Source organism: Equus caballus, chromosome 15 (assembly GCF_041296265.1).
Source record: "Equus caballus isolate H_3958 breed thoroughbred chromosome 15, TB-T2T, whole genome shotgun sequence".
NCBI lineage: Eukaryota > Metazoa > Chordata > Mammalia > Perissodactyla > Equidae > Equus > Equus caballus.
The window spans coordinates 55,013,820-55,035,191 of record NC_091698.1 but is presented as its reverse complement, the minus strand read 5'-3'; the positions used below and the strand labels follow the sequence as shown (position 1 = coordinate 55,035,191).

The window sequence follows — 21,372 nt, the reverse complement described above, 5'->3', positions numbered from 1 at the left end:
ACATGACCAGTACTCCTCAAAGCTGTCAAGGTTATCAAAACAGGGAAAGTTTGAGAAACTCACTGCCAAGGGAAGCTAAGGAGACACAATGACTAAATGTAATGTAACTTGGATGGGATCCTGGAACATAAAAAGGACATTCAGTAAGAACTACAGAAATATGAATAAAGTACAGGCTGTAGTTAATAATGTAACAATATTGGTTCATTAATTGTCACAAGTGTACATACTAATAATGTAAGATATTAATAAACTGAGAAATTGAGTGTTTGATATATTGAAACTCTGTATTATCTGTACAACTTTTCTGTAAATCTATTCTAAAATTAAAGTTTTATTAAAAACGTAAAAAAGAAAATTACAGATACTAATAGAGCCTATATATGCCTCTACATACCTCTCAGATTTCATTCTCTCTGTCCTCTAAAGTAACCACTATTCTGCATTAGGTGTTCATTAGTCTCATATAAATCTCCTAATTTTATATTTTTACTGCATATGTATTTTAATTTATAGTATTTTTCATCTTACGAAGTTTCATACAAATAGTATCATACTTTCTATATTTGTCTGCAGTTGCTTTTTTGTTATTGTTCAACATTATGTATTTGTGCTTCATCTATATTGGTTGATGTAATTCTATTTCATGTATTGTATTGTAGTCCATTGTTTGAATGTCACTATCCATTTTTTTGTTCTGGACATTTGGATTGATTCTAATTTGTTCCTGTTACCAACATTGTTGCAATAACCATTCTTGTACAGGACTCCTAGTGCATAGATACAACAGTTCCTCTAAGGTTTTTACATTGCAGAGGAGTTGCTGACTTCTGGAATGTGTAATTCTTAAATTTTGGTAGATAATGCGTAATTGTTCTCCAAAAATGTTATATTCCCAACAACACTATGTGAGAAATATTGATGAGGAAGTCAGTATTTAGTATTGTGGGGCATTTTACTCTTTGCCAATATAATGGAGGGGAAATGGTATTAGTTTACATTTTCTTGATTACCAGTCAGGTTGAATGTATTTTTTATTGATTGATTATTTAGGTTTCCTTTTCTATGAATTCTCTGCTCATATTTCTGGTCAGGTTTTTAGGTGGTAGTCTTTTTGATATGAAAGTTCTTTATATATTCTGCATACTGCTCTTTTGTTATCTATATGCTTTACAAAATCTCGATATTTTGTTTGAATTTATAACTTTAAAAAATGGTATCTTTTTGTAAGAAATTATCTTTATTTTTTGCTTTTTAAAAAAATTTAGTATCAGATAGGAGTGACGTCAGCATCATGGCACAGTGAGCTCTCCCCATAGACTCTCCCCATTAAGATACATTGATAAGGACATTCACATACTGACCGAGGACATTCACACAACACAAAAGATGTCTGAGAGACCCATGCAGGCATACGTTTGAAGGTGGAGGTGCTAGACCCCCTGGAGGAAGTGGAAGGAGATAAGGGGATCTCCTCTCCCTCCCCTAATGGCAGTGACCCAGGGTGTGGGACCATGCATGGCTCTGAGAGGAGAGAGAGGAGGGGTGGCCCTCTGCAGGAACACCATCTCTCTCCAAGCTCCCTCACACCCTGTGGGAAAACCCTACACAGAGGTGGCTAAGCTGTTGCAGTGGTGTCTTCCTCAAGCCAGCACCCCAGGGGAGCAGATAGCAAGGGCAGAGTGAGAATGCCCCCAGGATCAGGCAGGCAAAGAAAGTGCTCCTCCCCGCACCGGGTGTTCCAGCTCAGCTGGTCAGCCAGAGTGCGTGCACATGCCATACAAAAGCAGCAGCTCTGAGGGAGCAAGCTGGGGATCACAGTGGGCTCAGAATACACAGCTCTTGACCCCCACACAGTGGTGAGAGGTGGAAGCAGTGACCAGATACTATCACGTTGAGGATGTTCAAAGCTACACCATCAAACAGTATGAAAACATATATTAATACTCCAGACCAGAACGAAAACGACAAGCACCCAGAAATCAATCCTGAAGGTACAGAAATCTATAAATGACAGAGAATTTGAAATACCCATCATAACAAAACTCAACAAATTATAAGAAATACCAATAGACTGTTCAATGAAATCAGGAACTTCTTCACACAAGAGATTGAAACTATAAAGAACCACCCAGGAATGTTGGAGATGAAAAACAATGGATGAGATAAAGAAAAATCTGGACTCCCTAAACAATAGAGCTGATATTATGGGGGACAGAAGTAGCAATTCATAGGGCAGAAATATAGAAATGCTTCAGGTAGAGGAGGAGAGAGAACTAAAACTAAAAGAAATGAAGAAATTCTCCAAGAAATATCCAACTCAAATAAGAAATGCAACATAATGATTACAGGTATTCCAGAGGGAGAAGAGAAGGAGAATGGAGCAGAAAGCTTGTTCAAAGAACTGATAGCTGAGAGCTTCCCAGACCTGGACAAGGAGCTGGAAATACAAGTGAAAGAAGCCAATAGATATCCTAATATATCAATGTAGAAAGACCTTCTCCAAGAGATATAGTAGTAAAGCAGGCAGAAATCAATGACAAAGAAAAAAATGTTAAGGGCAGCAAGGCAGAAGAAAATAACTTTCAAAGGAACCCCTCTCAGGGTTCAGTGGATTTCTCAGCAGAAACCTTACAAGCTAGGAGAGAGTGGAATGATATATTCAAAATTCTGAAAGACAGAAACTTTCAGACAAGAATACTCTATCCAGTGAAAATATTCTTCAGATATAATGGAGAAATGAAAACTTTCCCAGATAAACAAAAGCTGAGGGAATTCATCACCACAGGATACCCCCCCCCCCCCACACACACACACACAAGAACTGCTCACTAAGGCCCTCATACCTGAAAAAGAAAAGATTTACAAAGCCTTGAGCAAGGAGATAGATAGGTAGACAACAATCAGAAAATGGCAGCTCTCTGTCAGGACAGTTTAGCAAACATTTAATTATAACCTTAAAAATAAAGGGAAGGAAAACATTAAAAATAAATCTCATCATTTTACCACAAATTCACAATACAAGATGGAATAAGTTGTGACAGTAATAACTTAGAAGGGGAAGAGTAAAGGGATGGAATCAGCTTAGTCTAAGGAACTAAGAGGCAGTCAGAAAATGGACTGTCTCATCTATGAGACTTTTTATACAAACCTCATGGTAATCACAAAAGAAATAATCAGAACAGAGACACTAATGATAAATGAAGAGAAAGCTAAGAAAACCACCATTGAAAACTACCAGACTGAATTGGGAGTCCAAAATACACGGGACAAGAAACAAGAGAAATACAGAAGAAGCAGAAAGTGAGTGATAAAATGGCAGTACTAAGCCCTCATATATCAATAATCACTCTAAATGTAAGTGGATTGAATTCTCCAATCAGAAGGCACATAGTGGCGGGGTGGATTAAAAAACAAGACACAACAATATGCTGCATCCAGGAAACACATTTCAGCTCTGAAGACAAACACAGGCTCAGAGTGAACGGAGGGAAGATGATACTCCAAGCTAATGGCAAAAAAAAGAAAGCAAGTGTTGCCATATTTATGTCATAGAAAGTAGACTTCAAGACTAAACAGGTAATGAGAGACAAAGAGGAGCAGTCTATAATGATAAAAGAGACACTCCACCAAGAAGACGTGACACATATATATGCACCCAACACAGGAGCACCAAAGTACATAAAGCAACAAAAACAAACCTAAAAGGAGATATTAACAAAACACAATAATAAGTAGGGGACCTTAACACCCCACTTACATCAGTGGATAGATCATCCGGACAGAAAGTCAACAAAGAAATAGTGGATTTAAACGAAAAACTAGACCAGATGGACTTAATAGATATGTATACAACACTCCTTTCAAAACCAACAAATTACACATTCTTCTCAAGTGCATATGAAACATTCTCAAGGATAGACCATTTGTTGGGAAACAAGGCAAGCCTCAATAAATTTAAGAAAATTGAAATCATATTAAGTACCTTCTCTGACTATAATGCTATGAAACTAGGAACGAACTACAACAAAAAAGCTGGGCAAGTGACAAACATGTGGAGACTAAACAACATAGTACTGAACAACCAGTGGATCATTGAGGAAATTAAGAGAAATAAAAAAATATCTGGAGACAAATGAAAATGAAAATTCACCATAGCAATACTTATGGATGCAGCAAAAGCAGTCCTAAGAGGGAAACTCATAGCAATACAGACCCACTTTAATAGACAAGAAAAATCTCAGATAAGCAATCTTAAACTACAACTAACAGAATTAGAAGAAGAAGAACAAACAAAGCCCAAAGTCAGGGGAAAGAGGGAAATAATAAAAATTAGAGCAAAAATAAATGAAATGAAACAAACAAACAAAAAAAACAGCAGAAAGGATCAGTGAAAGTAAGGGCTGGTTCTTTGAGAAGATAACAAGCCCTTAGCCAAACTCACTAAGAAGAAAAAGAGAGAAGCCTTAAATAAATAAAATTAGAAATGGAAGGGGAGAGATTACAGTGGATTCCACAGATATACTAAGGATTATAAGAGAATACTATGAAAAACTATATGCCAACAAATTGGACAATCTATAAGAAATGGATAAATTCTGACTCATACAACCTCCCAAAACTGAACCAAGAAGAAACAGAGAATCTGAATAGAGCAGTCACAAGTAAAGAGATTGAAACAGTAATCAAATATGTCCCCCAAAATAAAAGTCCAAGACCAGATATCTTCTCTGGAGATTTCTACCAAACCTTCAAAGAAGATTTAATATCTGTCCTTCTCAAACTATTACAAAAAATTGAGGAAGATAGAACACTTCCTATCACATTCTACGAGGCCGCTATCACCCTGATCCCAAAGTTAGACAAGGACAACACAAAGAAGGAAAATTACAGGCTAATATAACTGATGAACATAAATGCAGAAATCCTCAACAAAATATTGGGAAACCAAATAGAGCAACACATTAAAAAGATCACATACCATGATCAAGTGAGATTTATACCAGGGACACAGGGGTGGTTCAACATATACAAATCAAACAATGCGATAACACCACATTAACAAAATGAGGAATAAAAACCACATGATCTCAGTAGACAGAAAGCATTTGACAGGATCTAACATCCGTTTTTGATAAAAACTCAATAAAGTAGGTATAGAAGGAAAGTACCTCAACATAATAAACGCTATATATGACAGACCCACAGCCAACATCATATACTCAAGGGGAAAAAGCTAGAAACCATCCCCCTGAGAATAGAAACAAGACAAGGATGCCAACTCTTGCCACTCTTGTTCAACATAGTACTGGGTATTTTGGCCAGAGCAGTTAGGCAAGAAAAAGAAGTAAAAGGAGTCCAAATAGGCACAGAAGAAGTGAAACTCTTGCTGTTTGCAGATGACATGATTTCATATACCAAGAACCCTAAAGAATCCATCAGAAACCTATTAGAAATAATCAACAACTACAGCACAGTTTCACAGTACAAAATCAGCTTACAAAAAGCAGTTGCATTTCTATACTCTAATAACACACTAATAGAGAATTCAACAATACAATCTCATTTGCATTTGCAATAAGAGGAATAAAATATCTAGGAATAAACTTAACCAAGGAGGTGAAAGACCTATACAGTGAAAATTATAAGACATTATTGAAAGAAATTGGTGATGATATAAATAAATAGAAAGATATTCCATGCATATGGTTTGGAAGGATAAGAAATTGAGTATCGTTTATTTATCATACTACTTCAGTGTCTAGTTTGAGTTTTGGAAAATGTACATACCTGTGTAATCCACATTCGTGTCATCACCCTATTATCCTGTCATCGCCACAGAAAGTTCCCTTGTGCCCCTTCCCAGTCAACCCCACCTCTCCCTTAGGTAATAACTCTTCTGATTTCTCTTATAGATTAGTTTTGCTTGTTCTAGAACTTCACATACAGGGAATCATACAGTATATGTTCTTGGTACTTGATTTCTTTTATTCAGCATAATATCTGAAATTTATTCATGTTGTATCTATTAGTTTTATTTCAATAGACTATTTTTGAGAGCAATTTTAAGTTTACAGAAAAATTGAATGGAAAATATGGAGTGTTACCATATAACCCCCCACTCCCCTACCCCATGCAATTTCCCCTATTATTAATATCTTGCATTAGTGTAGTATGCATGTTACAATTGATAAGCTGATATTAATTACTTTATTAACTAAAGTCCATGGTTTACATTAGAGTTCACTCTTTGTATTGTATATTCTATTGGTACATTCTGTCTATACAAATGGATAATGACATGTGTCCACATTTATAGTATCAGGTTCTGTCCAGTACACAGAATAGTTTCACTGCCTGAAAAATCCCTTGTTCTCTACCTTTTGGCCCCTTCCTCTGAACTCCTGGCAACCACTAGTCTTTTTACTGTCTTCCGAGTGTTGTCTTTTATAGAATGTTATATCATTGGAATCATCCGGTATGCATCCTTTTCAGATTGTCTTCTTTCTTTTAGTAATATGCATTTAAGTTTCCTCCATGTCTTTTGTGGCTTGATAACTCACTTATTTTTCGTACTTAATAATCCATTGTCTGGATGTACCACAGTTTATTTATCCATTTACCTACTGAAGGACATCTTGGTTGCTTCCAAGTCTTGGCAATTATGAATAAAGCTGCTATAAACATCTGTGTGCAAGTTTTTGTGTGGATATAAGCTTTCACCTCCTTGGGGTAAATACGAAGGGGTGTGATTGCTGGATTGTAAGGTAAGAGTATGTTTAGTTTTGTAAGAAACTGCCAGTGTCATCCAAAATGGCTATTCCATTTTATATTCCTACCTCTAATGAATGAGAGTTCCTGTTGCTCCCCATCCTTGTCAGCATTTGTTGTTGCTTTTTCTGCATCTGTTGATATGAACATATGATTTTTCTTCTTTCTGTTGATGTGATGGATTTTATTAATTGACTTTTGAATGTTGAACCAGCCTTGCATACCTGGAATAAGTCTCAGTTTGTAGCGGTGTATAATTTTTTTTGCACATTATTGGATTCGATTTGCTAATATTTTTTTGAGGACTTTGCATTTGTATTCATGAGAGATATTGGTTTGTAGTTTTTCTTTCATATAATGTCTCTCTCTGGTTTTTGTATTAGAGTAATGCTGGTCTCATAAAATGAATTAGGAAGTATTCCTTCTGCTTCTATTTTCAGGAAGAGATTGTAGAGAACTGGTATGATTTCTTCCTTAAATGTTTGGTAGAACTCACCAGTGAACCCATCTGGACCTGGTGCTTTCTGTTTTGGAAGTTTATTAACTATTGATTGTGTCTTAATAGATACAGACCTATTCAGATTATCGACTTCTCTTGTGTGAGTTTTGGTAGATTGTGAATTTCTAGGAATTGGTCTGTTTCTTCTAGGTTATCAAATTTGTGGGCCTAGAGTTCATAATATTCCTTTGTTATCCTTTTAATGTCAATGATATAATAGGGATGACCCCTCTTTCTTTTCTGATATTAGCAGTTTGTTTCTTCTCTTTTTCTTAGTCAACCTGGATAGAGGCGTATCAATTTTATTGATCGTTTTGAAGAACCAGCATTTGGTTTAATTTATTTTCTCAATTGATTTCCTGTTTTCAATTTCATTGATTTCTGCTCTAATTTTTATCATTTCTTTTCTTATGCTTGCTTTGGATTTAATTTGCTCTTCTTTTTCTAGTTTCCTAAAGTGAAAGTTTAGATTATTGACTTTAGATCTTTCTTCTTTTCTAATATATTCATTCAATGCTATAAATTTTTGTGTAAGAATTGCTTTCACTGCATGCTATAGATTTAGATAGGTTTTATTTTCATTTTAAATTTTTTCAAAATATTTAAAAATTTCTCTTGAGACTCCTTTGAGCTATGTGTTAATTTGAAGTGCATTATTTTATTTCCAAGTATTTTGGAGTTTTTTGACTATATTCTGTTATTGGTTTCTAGTTAAATTTCCTTGTGATCTGAGAGCAGACATTGTATGATTTTTATTCTTTTATATGTGTTATGTTTTATGGATCAGAATAGCTGAGTGACAGTCTTCCTCAAGCAAAAAGAGGAAGATTAGCAACAGATGTTAGCTCAGGGCCAATCTTCCTTGCAAAAAAAAACCGGAATGTGATCTATGTTTGTCTGGGTTCTGTGTAAGCTTGAGAAGAATGTATATTCTGCTGTCATTGGATGAAGTACTCTGTAGATGCCAGTTAGATCCAGTTGATTGACAGTTTTGTTAATTTCAACTATGTTCTGCCTACTGGATTTGTTAATTACCAATAGAGGGGTGTTGAATTCTCCAGCTATAATAGTGAATTCACCTATTTCTCTTTGCATTTCTATCAGTTTTTATACTATGTATGGTTTACACCAGTTAAAAGAGACTGTTCGAGTAGATCAAGAAAAACAAGACTCAACTTTATGTACTGTATGTATAAGAAACCCACTTTAAATATAATGTCACATATTGATTAAAAGTAAAAAGATGAGAGACAGCCCTGATGGCCTAGTGGTTAAAGTTCAACGCACTCTGCTTCGGGGGCTGGGGTTTAGTTCTCAGGCGCAGAACCATGCCACTTGTCTGTCAGTAACCGTGCTGTGGCGGTGGCTCACATAGAAGAAGCAGAAGAACTTACAACTATACACATCTACGTACTGGGGCTTTGTGGGGGAAAAAGGAGGAAAATTGGCAACAGATGTTAGCTTAGGGTAAATCTTCCCCTGAAAAAAAATAAATAAAAGTACAAAGATGGAAAAAGATATACCATGTTAAGACAAATGGAATGAAAACTGGAATAGCTTTATTAATTTCAGACAAAGCGGAGTTCAGAGCAAGGAAAATTATCAGGAATAAAGAGGCACATTATGTAATGATAAAGGAGTCAATTCTCCAAGAAGACATAACAGTGCCTAACATGTATGCGCCTACCAACAGAATGTCAAAATACATGAGGCAAAAACTGATAGAACTGCAAGGAGAAATACATAAATCCACTATTATAGCTGGAGACTTTAATACTGTTCTATCAGTAATGGACAGAGCAAGCAGGCAAAAAAATCCATTAAGACATAGTGGAACCAAACAGGCCAATCAATCAACTGGATCTAATTGACATTTGTTAGAAGACAATCAGCCCTTCATGTCTTCAGGGTTTGCATCCACGGATTCCATCAACCACAGATTGAAAGGCCTAGATGGTTCCATCTGTACTGAACACATACAGACTTTCTTTTCTTGGCATTATTCGGTAAACAATACAGTATAACAACTATTTACATAGCATTTTCATCACATTAGGTATTATAAGTAATCTGGAGATGATTTAAAGTATATGGGAGGATATGCGCAGGTTATATGCAAATAATATGCCACTTTATATAAGGGACTTGAGTGACCGTGGAATTTGGTGTCTGGGGGGGTCCTGGAACCAATCCCCCTCAAAGACCAAGGGACAGCTGTCCTTTGGAGGGGTGGGGAGGTAGAGATGAAGAAGTGGAACACAAGGGATTTTTAGGGCAGTGTAACTTAGTTTGTCTAATACTGTAATGGTGGATACATCTTGTTAATATATTTGTCAAACTAATAGAATGTACAACAAGAGTGAACTCCAATATTTACTATAGACTTTGGTTGATAATGATGTGTCAATATTAGTTTATCCATTGTAACAAATGTACCACACTGATGCAGATGTTGATGAGGGGGAGGGGCATGTGGGAACTCTACTTTCCACTCAATTTTGCTATGAACCTAAAACTGCTCTAATAATTAAAGTCTGTTAATTAAAAATTTAAAAATAAATGCATTTGGAACCCAGTGGTTTCTAAATGTGTTCTATAGTTGGTTTTTTTTCTTTTCAGAGCTATTTCCATTTTTACTGGAAAACTAGAGATAGAACTGTGTATCACTGATGCATTTCTACTAGGTGATAAAATGGAATCATTTTGCTCTGATAGGTCAAATGTATAAATTATATTAATGGAGAAAGTCTATTTCTTGCTAAATGCCATTTATTTGTTTTAAATCACTGAGCCTTTGTTTTGTAATACCACTCTAATAAACTAGAAGCTTAATGGAAAACCTATGTTTTAACTACCAAAGAGTAATAGAAACTGACTTTCTGTGGTTTATTTTTAGTGCCACCTTAAATACTGTTGCTTTCAAGCAGCAATAAGAAATTAATGATTACATATATTAAATTATAGGGGACTAATTTAGGAGTAAAATGCTTTGGGGTTGATTAATATTAAAGTTTCTCATTTTCAAATATTAGCCTCTCAATTTCAATTACTTAAGTAATATACTTGATAATGAGCAGTTTACTAAAAAAAGGCACCATTATCTTGAGTTCAGTTCTTTTTGTTTATTTTATTATTTTAAAACAACAGTCATTTAGCTCATGAATCTGAACTTTGGGTGGAGCTCAAAGGGGAAGATTCTCTCCATATGGTATCCACTTAATTGGAGGCTGGAGGATCCACTTCCAAAATGCCTCACTAACTGGCTATTTGGTGCTGGCTGTTGGCTGGGAGCTTAGTGACTCTAAGACTGAGGGCTGGAGGCCAGAGTCCTTTTGATGTAGCCTTCCAAAAGCTGCCTACATCATGATGCCTGGGTTCTAAGAATAAGCTTCTCAAGAGAGACAAAATGGAAGTTGCAGTTTCCTAAAACCTGAGCCAGAAAATTGGCACAGCCTCATTCTGCCATGATCTTCTTTTTAGTTCACTTTTTTTTATGAGTTCATAATAGTTTACATCATTGTGAAATTTCAGTTGTATATTATTTCTTGTCTGTCACCACGTAAGTGTTCCCCTTAACTCCCTGTGCCCACCCCTCACCCCTCTTCCCCTGGTAACCACTGAACTGTTTCTTCGTCCATGTGTTTGTGTTTTTGTTCTTTTTAAAGGGACTTTAGGGGCTAGCCCAGTGGCACAGCGGTTAAGTTTGCACGTTCTGCTTCTGTGGCCCAGGGTTTGCCAGTTCAGATCCTGTGTGCAGACCTACGCACCGTTTGTCAAGCCATGCTGTAGCAGGCATCCCACGTATAAAAAAAGTAGAGGAAGATGGGCACAGATGTTAGCTCAGGACCAGTCTTCCTCAGCAAAAAGAAGATTGGTGGCAGATGTTAGCTCAGGGCTAATCTTCCTCAAAAAAAAAAAAAAAAGAAAAGAAAAAGAGAAAAAGGACTTTAGTTTGTAGAGCAGTTTTAGGTTCACAGCAAAACTGAGTGGAAAGTCTAGAGTTCCCGTATAGCCCCTGTCCCCACATACGCACAGTCTCTCCCACAGTCAACATCCTACACATTTGTTACAATGAATAAACCAACATTACTCAAACGCCATAGTTTAAGTTAGGGTTCATTCTTGGTTTTGTACATTTTATGGATTTTGACAAACGTATAATGATATGTATCATTGTTATACTACCACTGTTATACTATCATGTAGAGTAGTTTCACTGCCCTAAAAATCAAATCCTCTGTGTTCCACCTATTCATCCCTCTTTCTCCTCCCAACCTCTGGCAACCACTGATCTTTTTATTGTCTTCATAGTTTTGCCTTTCCCAGAACGTCATATAGTTGGGATTGCCATAATCTTTTGGTCAAGCAATCACACAGCCCGTATTCTACGGGGTGGGATATAGACTTTTAACTCTCAGTGGGAGAAGGGTCAAAGAATTTTAGAGTGAAGTTTTTAAATTGCCATGTTCTGTATTATATCTCCATATTATAAATGAGGAAATTATAACAAGACTAAGAGACTTTCTCAAGGTCAAGTGAGTAGTCAGGAACAGGTTTTTTGGATTCCAGATTCCACACTCATACAGCTATTCACTCATTCAGCATATATTTACTGATCACCTACTGTGTGCCCTAGAGATTAAATATTAAAAAAGAAGGGCAAGGTCTCTGTCCTCTTAAGGCACTTACATTTTAGAGTGAGATATAGGCCTGGCAGTTACCATACATTATGATAAATACCACATAGTAAACCATAGTTTCCTATGCAGCCTAGAAAGAGACCCCTGTCTCAGATTTGGGGGTTCAAGGAAGCTTCCTGGATAAAGTAAGATCTGTATTAAAGCCTGAAAAGAAAGGTGGTGTCAATAAAAGGGGTTAAAGGAACAGCAGCTAAGATGTTCTAGACGGAAGGAATAATATAGGCAAAGTTCCAGAGGATAGAGAAAGAATGGCACGTTTAGGAACTGAAAGGAGTTCAGTATGGACGGAAGGGAGAAGGAATGAGTGGAAGAGTATGCGAGGTAGAGGGAGATGAAGAGAAATAAAGCTAGAGAGGGAGAGGAGGTGCCTGATCATGATTCACCTTGTAAACCATATAGAAGAATTAGAACTTAAATCTGGGGGCCTCAGAAGTCCTTCCTTACAGGGTTTTTATTTAAATTAAGTGTTTTATTTAGAGATAATTGTAGATTCGCATGCAGCTATAAGAAATGATACAAAGAGATGCCTTTGTACTCTATACCAGTTTCCCTCAGTGGTAACATCTTCAAAGCTATAGTACGATATCACAAACATTATGTTGATTGATACAGTATTGATCAATTACTATATTGATAGAATCAAGATATAGAACTTTCCATCACCACTAAGCTTCTTAATGTTGCAGTTTTATAGCCACATCCACTTTCCATCCACCTACCTGCACCCTTTCGGGTTTTTTTCTTTAAACCTCTCAAAATCGATTTATCAAAATAATTGATTTAATCATCTGCACTGGTGACTTGAGCCTCTTCTCCTGGCTAAATACTGATGGAAGTAATCTGCTTAACAATCTCAGAAGGACTGTCCAAGGTAGTGAGTCACTCGTAGATACTGATCTGAAAAAATCCCAAGTCTAAGAACCTTACAGCACAAAGAGTTTTTCTTTTAGTGATTCCCAGAGTCTCGATAGGCCTCCCACCTGGTCCTTTCACTTTGAGATTTTCTTTTGTGCCTCGGATCAAGTCAGCACACACCTTCTCCAGAGGTCTTACACTGTCACTAGTTAGGGTGATTCTCATTTGATGAATCGCCACCTCTGGTTCCGTAGGTGTCTTTCTGATATCTTTCAAAGCCGTGGCTGTGACGTAGCTTCCCACCAACTTGTTCTTGGGTGAGAGCAAATAGTGGTGGGTCAGGAGCAGGAGCCAATGGACCAAGCTCTGCTGCAGCTGCAACTGGGTCTTTCTCAAAGAGCCCCCACCTTAACCCCTGGCAATGACTAACCTATTTTCCATTTCTGTAATTTTGTCATTTCAAGAATATTTTATAATTGGAATAATACAATGTTTAACCTTTTATGGTTGGCTTTTTTCACTCAGCATAATTGTCTGGAATTCATGCAGGTTTTAGTAACAGTGGTCCAGTTCCTTTTTATTGCAGAGTAGTATTCCATGGTATGGACGTACCACAGTTTAACCATTCATTCATTGAAGGACATCTGGTTTGCTTTTAGTTTTTGGCTGTTACACATAAAGCTGCTAGAAACATATGTGTATAGCTTTTTGTATGGACCTAAGTCCTCCTCCCTCTGGGATAAATGCCCAGGAGTGCTATTGCTGGGTGAAATGGTAATTGCTTATTTATTTTATTTTTTTTCCTTTTTCTCCCCAAAGCCCCCCAGTACATAGTTGTATATTCTTTGTTGTTGGTCCTTCTAGTTGTGGCATGTGGGATGCTGCCTCAGCGTGGTTTGATGAGCAGTGCCATGTCCGCGCCCAGGATTCGAACCAACAAAACACTGGCCCGCCTGCAGCGGAGCGCACGAACTTAACCACTCAGCCACGGGGCCAGCCCCGCTTGTTTAGTTTTTTAATAAGTTGACAAAATGTTTTTCACATTGGAGTACCATTTTACATTCCCACAGCAATGTATGAGTGATTCAGTTTCTTTGTGTCCCCAGCAGCATTTGATCTTGTCACTATTTTTTAATTTTAGCCATTCTGCTAAGTGTGTAGTGACATCTTGTTGTGGTTTTAATTTACATTTCTCTGATGGCTAATGAAGTTAAACATTTTTCATGTGCTTATTTGCGATCTGTATATCCACCGAGATGAAATGTTTCTCATGTCTTTTGTACAGTTTCTAATGGGATTGTTTTTTAATGTTGAGTTTTGAAAGTTCTGTATATATTCTAAATACTAGTCCTTTGTCAGATATGTGGTTTGAAATATTTGCTCCCAATTTGTAGCTTGTCTTTTTCATCCTCTTCACAGGGTTTTTTGCACAGGGCAAACATTATTTTTAGTGAGGTATAATTTAACAGTTTTTGCTTTTATGGATCATGCTTTGGTGTCGTCTAAGAACGCTTTGCCTAGTCCTAGATGCCAAAGATTTTCTTCTATTTTTTTTCTTTAAGATTTTAAAGTTTCACATTATATCTAAGCCCATGATCCATTTTTGTTAATTTTTATGCAAGTTATGAGACTTAGGTTGAGGTTCTTTTTAAATTTTTTTTTAACCTATGGATATCTATTTGCTTGAGCACCTTTTATTGAAAAGGCTATCTTTCCTCCATTGAATTGTTTTTGCACCTTTGTCAAAAATCAGTTATCCATATTTGTGTGGGTCTATTTCTGTGTTATTTATTCTGTTCCATTGGTCTATGTGTCTATCCCTCTGCAAATACCAGAGTCTTGATTACTATAGCTATACATAAGTCTTAATGGGGAAGACTGATTCCTCTCACTTTATTGTCCCTCTTCAAAATTGTTTTATCTACTCTCCTTTCGTTGCCTTTCCATATAAATTTTAGAGTAATTTTGTCTATATCTACAAAAAATCTTGCTAGAATTTTGATAGGAATTGCATGTATATTGTGGGGACCTGGAAATGGCCACCCCAAGATATGTCTCTTTGGCATGAGGATTATTTGAGGCTGGTTCCTTTGCAGACAGGAAAGCAACTGAAAAGTAGAATTTACTTACCCTTTGTAAGACACATTTACATTGTAAAGGAACTCTCCATCTGTAAAGATATCTCTAGAAACTCTTAATCAATGGGGAAGGCAAAGACTTAAATCTGCATTTGTTTTTGGTGCTTGTCTGGTAACCTCCTGTAACTGACTTCCCTCCCCCTCACAACGTTGGTATTTCCTTCAGGATTAAGCATCTTTCTTTAGTCTAGGAACTGATTGCTGCGCTCACCTGTGAGCACCCAGCTGGAGACAATAGACTTGCCTCCTGCTACGCCCTCCGAGATAGCAGACCCACTCTCTGCTGTGTCCATCAAGCGCTGTGCTGACAGGGCAATCTTGTGACTGTTGTGGGAGGGACATTTCAATCATATGAGAAACACCCTGTTTGGGGGTATATAACCACTCTTTGCACGCCACTTCTTCGGTGCCCTTTCTTCCTTCGGGAAGAAAGGCCCCGGGCCATGGTCCTCATAAAGCTTTGTTTAATTTTCTCTTGCTATTCTGTCTCATGTGAATTTAATTCATTCTCTGGCCAGACAAACACACATTAGGTAGAGGAAAAGTCTTCCTCCCTGCAATATCAATCTGTTTCTTTTGTCTGAAGTAGCCAGGAACAACTTGGCATCCTTTTACTTCTCTTTTCCTCTTTCTACTACCTCACTGTTTGTGTTCATTTGAAATTTTTGTTTTTGGACTAACAGTTTTAATATTTAAAAATAGTTACTGGATCATCATATTTCAATCAAGTGCATGTTTAGCATATTGCTAATCTCTCTTGACTAGGAGACCAGCCATTCTCCCAAGCTGCCCATCACCAGCCACACCATATAGGGTTGCTCTGTGATTATATTCTAGCAGCAACAGCTTTGTTAATAACACAGTGGTTTACATTTTTTAATTTTATTTTTAAGATTTTTATTTTTCCTTTTTCTCCCCAAAGCCCCCCAGTACATAGTTGTGTATTTTTAGTTGTAGGTCTTTCTGGTTGTGGCATGTGGGATGCCACCTTAGCATGGCTTGTTGAGCGGTGCTATGTCCATGCTCAGGACTCCAACCGGCGAAACCCTGGGCCTCCGAAGCAGAGTGCGCGGGAACTTAACCATTCAGCCCCGGGGCAGGCCCCAGTGGTTTACATTTTTATCTTTCATTCAAATTCTTCCTTTGCCATGATTCCTAGCCTAAATTTCCTTTGGCTCTGAGCCCCTTGCTGATTTGCGGGGCTAGATTAGGCAGACAGAAATCAGCACCCTGGTATTATTTTCTACCCTTATCTAGGACTTTATGGTTTTGATATACATGAGACGATTTTGTAATGCAAGAAGTTGGTAACTTTAAATAATTATAGGCTTAAGGTTGATCTGCAGCATTTATTATTTTGGTTTAAAAAGTTATGATATGGTTGTGAGTACTTGTTAGAACATGAATTCAAGGAATTGTGTTAGATGCTGTATTTGCAGAGATATGTAGACCCTGCCCTCAAAGATTAGAATCTCTTGGGTAAAATAGACTTGTACACAGATAATTTCATTAGATTGAGGTAAGTACAGTGAAGATATTAGGACATTTTTAGAGTAGAAAGGGCCCTCACCTTACTAGAGAAGGAGGAATATTGGGGAAGCCATGCTTGAACTGAGTCTTGAATGGTGAATAGAAGTTAATCTGGTGAGGATGGTGATGGAAGGACATTTGAGGTAGTTAGAATAGCATGAACAGAGGCACACAGAAAGAAGCAGCATATTAGGATTGCTAGTAGGGGAATTACAAACAGGTTAGTGCTATTTGAGCAGCAAGTGTGGGAGGCAGGAAGCAGTAAGATATGAGGCACTAAAACTGAAAGATAAGTCAGCTCACATCTTGAAGGGTCTGTTCTGTTGAGCTTGGACTTGATCCTCAGTGGTTCTCAAACCTATGAGACCCAATGTCTCCTCTTTATGGTAAATATTTTCTAATGTCCCTTTGTTATCCTTAAATGGGATGCGTGTATAATTCACATATAATAAAATTAACACGCCTAATTTCTAACAAATCAATTTGATGACATAAATATAGTATAAAGGGAAGTTAATGAGGAAAATAATAAAGTAATTTGAAATATATATTTTAAAATGTCTGTGTGCAAGCATTGCTGCATTAGAACATATAATGGATTAATCAGATACTAGCACCTATATGTAGAATCACTGTGAATGTGCAGCAGTAAATGCAGACATATATAGATGTGTTGTATTGGTAGTTAAGGTACTTTAAATGGTATTGCCACTGGTAATGAGATTTTCCAAAATGTTCAACGTGTTGGTAAAGTTCTGACCAAACCAAAGTACGAGTTATATTAATTGCATTCCTCGAAAATTTGGTGTTTATTAAAACTGTGCAAAAAATATTTTTTTATGTAAAAAGAAAAAAGATTAATTTCTAGGCTCAAGTAATTATAAACAGGTTTTTTCACATAATGTTAGATGAGACATTGCCAAGTCACGTGGGATGTGGATCAGTTTGTTCTGTGGGATTTTATGAGCAGAGGTTGGCAAACTATATCCCATAGGCCACACTGCCTATTTTTGTATAGCCCATGAGCTAAGAATGGTTTTTACGTTTTTAAAGAGTTGGACAAAAAAAGGGAAGAATATGTAACAGAGATGGTAACAGCTTTACAGAGTTTGCTAACCCCTGTTTTCTTGAGCAGTAGCATGCCCAGCATACTTGGCTCCCACTCACTTGATGGCAAGAGAACTCTAGTCATCCTGAAACCAAGCACAGCCCCCAACATTTATCACCTGCCTTTGGGAGCAATACTACCTCGTTGAGAACCACTATCCTGGTTTACCAGTTTTCAATTTTTTATTCCCCTGTCGCACACTTAACAGATAGTAATACATGCATGATATATTCCCATACAGAGTTCTTGTGTTTGTAATGCTCTTTTTTTCTTCTGTTCAAGGAAGCAAAATAAGGGAGGAAATTGTTACTATAAAGATAACCTTGAAAACCCCCCAATATATACATATAAAAATAAATCTTTACAAACTTAAGTACTTTTACTACCAATAATAATGTTACTTGTAATTTATCTCATACCTCATAGTAAAAGGTTTCCCCACATCCTGACTGATAGCCACTGCAGCAGGTAATAGCCAGATATTGGATAGCTTTACATGGAGAAGTGACAGGATCAGAGATTTGAGGAGGTACAAGCCTAGTTTAGGTACAGATAGTGAGGGCCTCTACCAGGTAATGGGGACAGAGCAGAGGGGACATATTATTAGAGAATTATTTCAGATATAAAAATAAGTAGAACTTGATGATTGAAAGGTTATAGGCATTAGATCTTAACCTTTGTTGCCCATTAGAATCATTTAGGAAGCATTCAAACAATACTAATGCCTGGGCCCCACTCTAGAATTTGTAGAAATCAGAATTTCTGGTTGGTGGTGCAGACTGGACTGGTGGTGCAGTGGTTAAGGGCTGGACTGGTGGTGCAGTGGTTAAGTGCACATGTTCTGCTTCTGCGGCCCGGGGTTCACTGGTTCGGATCCCTGGTGCCGATGTGGCACCACTTGGCAAGCCATGCTGTGGTAGGCATCCCACATACACAGTAGAGGAAGATGGGCCCAGATGTTAGCTCAGGGCCAGTCTTCCACAGAAAAAAGAGGAGGATTGGCAGATGTTACCTCAGGGCTAATCTTCCTCAGAAAAAAAAAAATTCCTGGTATGGAGTCTGGGCACTGATATTTTTAAATGTATCTCATGGTTCCAATATACAGCCAGTGTTGAGAACCACTCATTTAAGTTGTGGAGGAAAGGGAAGAATTGAAGATAAGTAAGTACCAGGCTGCCAGCTTAGATTACTCGTAGATGAAGGTGGCACGCCTTGAACAGGTATGTTCCATGGCAGCTATTCAAATATTTCCTCAATTAAATGAAAATTGAGGACTTTGAACTCAAACCAAAATCAATTCCTCATTTAATCTCTGCTTATTCTAAATTTGGATGAATTGACCCCAGTTCAAGATATTATTGACTGGAACCCAACCAAAATAACTTCTGTCACAAGTGAAGTTATATCAGAATGGATATCTTGATATGATTTAAGGAAAGAATGATACAAATCACCTGAGTTGTGGTGTGATAGTGTGAAGCAAAGTGCCAGTGGAAATAATTTGACTTAGTTATAGTATATTATACAAATTAATGCTTCTATTGAGTGGCATAGCCAGAGACTTTGGGTCTTTATACCTGGTAAATAGGCAGGTGTTCAATAAGTGTTTATTGAATTGTAATGTGAAATATCTTTAATCTGTGTTGTAATATTTATTTGTTATAAAGTTGTAATGTTTACTGTACAATTTTTTAAATTAGCAGAGGAATAAAAGGCAGTGTGTTTGTAGAAGTCCCACCTCCTCTGCTTATACTCTACCTGTACACTGTCTACCTGTACATTCCTCTGTTCTCTCTGCTAGTACCCAAGTTTAGTCAGGATTCTTGGTTTCAAATGATAGGAAGACGGCTTAAGCTATCTTGGACAATAAATGGAATTTTTTGGTGCCTGTAGGTGGAAAGGATGCTGAGGTAACATACAGAATTGAAGGAAGGGCTGTAGGAACCAGGGCCTTGGGGATTATAGAACAGGGATATCTCTCCATTAGAACCCACTCTCATCTCTGCTTGGCATCATTCTGTTTTATTGTAGTCAGAACTTCGCCAAAAGATCAAAGAGGCTGTCTGCAATCCCAGCCTCATATCCTTCCAGTACCATGACCCCAAGAGGCAAGACCATTTCTCCTCCTGCTCTAAATAGGGAGAATTATTTGGATCAATCAGTGTGCTCTAAGAAAGGAGGGGACTATGATTTGTCTGATTTGAAGCTCGGGCAAACCCACATGGCCAGGAGAGGATAAGGATATACCAAAGAAGAAGCAAGGGACAGCTTGTCCTGAGACCAGATCATTACCCGTCACTGTCTTCTCCAAGGCTCCATTGCCCCAGCCCTCTGGGCTGAATGATTTCTTACTTCAGTTTAGCTGCTTACTATTCTCAGAACAGCAATGGCAATTAAATTTTGAAAATGTATGGAAAAGCATAAAGTAATATACAGTTTCAGAGTAATGTTATTGTGAATGAGCTGTTTGACTGAAGATGGGCTACAAAGCTAAAATAACACATTTATTAAACAAAATTTACTTAGTGCTTCTTACACACAAGGCATTGTACAGTTGTAGTATATCCAGCCAAGCCTGACATTGTGAAATTATTTGAGATTTCATCAGAGAACTAATTAATTTTATTCCCCTGTTTTATTAGTTTATTTTTATGTTTTTATTTTATTTATTATTTCGCCACCGTGGAACTGGGTATTTAAAAATTAGATTCTAGTTATTGATAGAGAATTGAGTGACATGGAATTTTAACAGTAGCTTTTCTGATATTCAGTATTTGCAAAGGGAATGTTTTTGTACTTATGAAGAGCTTATTCTCATTGCTGTCACTTGCTGACCCTTTTTAAAAGCTTATTCAGTGATTAAAAATCACTCAAAATATGATCCGTTGAGAAGTTAAGAAGCTATCTTTTTCTAGTTATCTACCAAATTCAAATTTATTACTTTTTCTGTCATTATAGTCTATTGCATCTGCAGACATGGATTTCAACCAGCTGGAGGCATTCTTGACTGCTCAAACCAAAAAGCAAGGTGGGATCACATCTGACCAAGCTGCTGTCATTTCCAAATTCTGGAAGAGCCATAAGACAAAAATCCGAGAGAGCCTCATGAACCAGAGCCGCTGGGACAGTGGGCTTCGGGGCCTGAGCTGGAGAGTTGATGGCAAATCACAGTCAAGGCACTCAGCTGAAATACATACCCCTGTTGCCATAATGGAGCTGGAAATAGGGAAAAGTGGACAGGTGAGTTCAACTTCAATTTCCCTCTGTAAACTATATTTTCCATTACATGTTAGCCATACATTCAGATTGGTTTTATGTAGCACTTACTTTGCAAAGATAAGAAGAAGAATAGGAAAAGACCCTGTTTCCTAGAATCCCTTTGCAGAGATGGAATCTTCTGAATATTTAGATGCTCCCAATTGTGAACAGTCTGGAAACCAGCCTCAGGGTCCTGGCAGCTAGCTCAGAAGAACAAAATGGATCAATAAGGTAATTGCACAGAAAAGTTGGCCACTACTCTATTTTGGATGGATCTCCAAATTCTTGGCATTTGGTCAGAATCCCCAAGGCAGTGATTTAGATAGGCTAAATAAAGACCAGGAATTGAGATTAAACAACACAGAACAAAACTGTCTCACCCAGTCATCCTTATAGGCAGTAAGGTATAGGAGGCGGTGTATCTTAATTACAGTAATGCATTGTTCCTAAAGACCCTACTGTGCTCTCTGTTCTTGAGCCCACAAATAATTTTTAATTTGATCTTGATTATTT

At 37.3% G+C, this 21,372-nt stretch overlaps 1 protein-coding gene across 3 annotated transcripts in view; it reads left to right on the top strand.

Annotated features, from left to right (window-relative positions):
• Window positions 1-21,372, top strand: part of COMMD1 (copper metabolism domain containing 1) — a 226,118-nt gene that overhangs the window by 42,383 nt on the left and 162,363 nt on the right. For all 3 annotated transcript variants that reach the window (XR_011426044.1, XM_070235429.1, XM_023619035.2), the window contains exon 2: window positions 20,560-20,841. Coding sequence is in view for 2 of the 3 variants with exons in the window: in XM_070235429.1 (XP_070091530.1) it covers window positions 20,560-20,841 (282 nt within the window). In the remaining variant the exon portion in view is untranslated. The remainder of the gene's footprint in view (window positions 1-20,559; window positions 20,842-21,372) is intronic.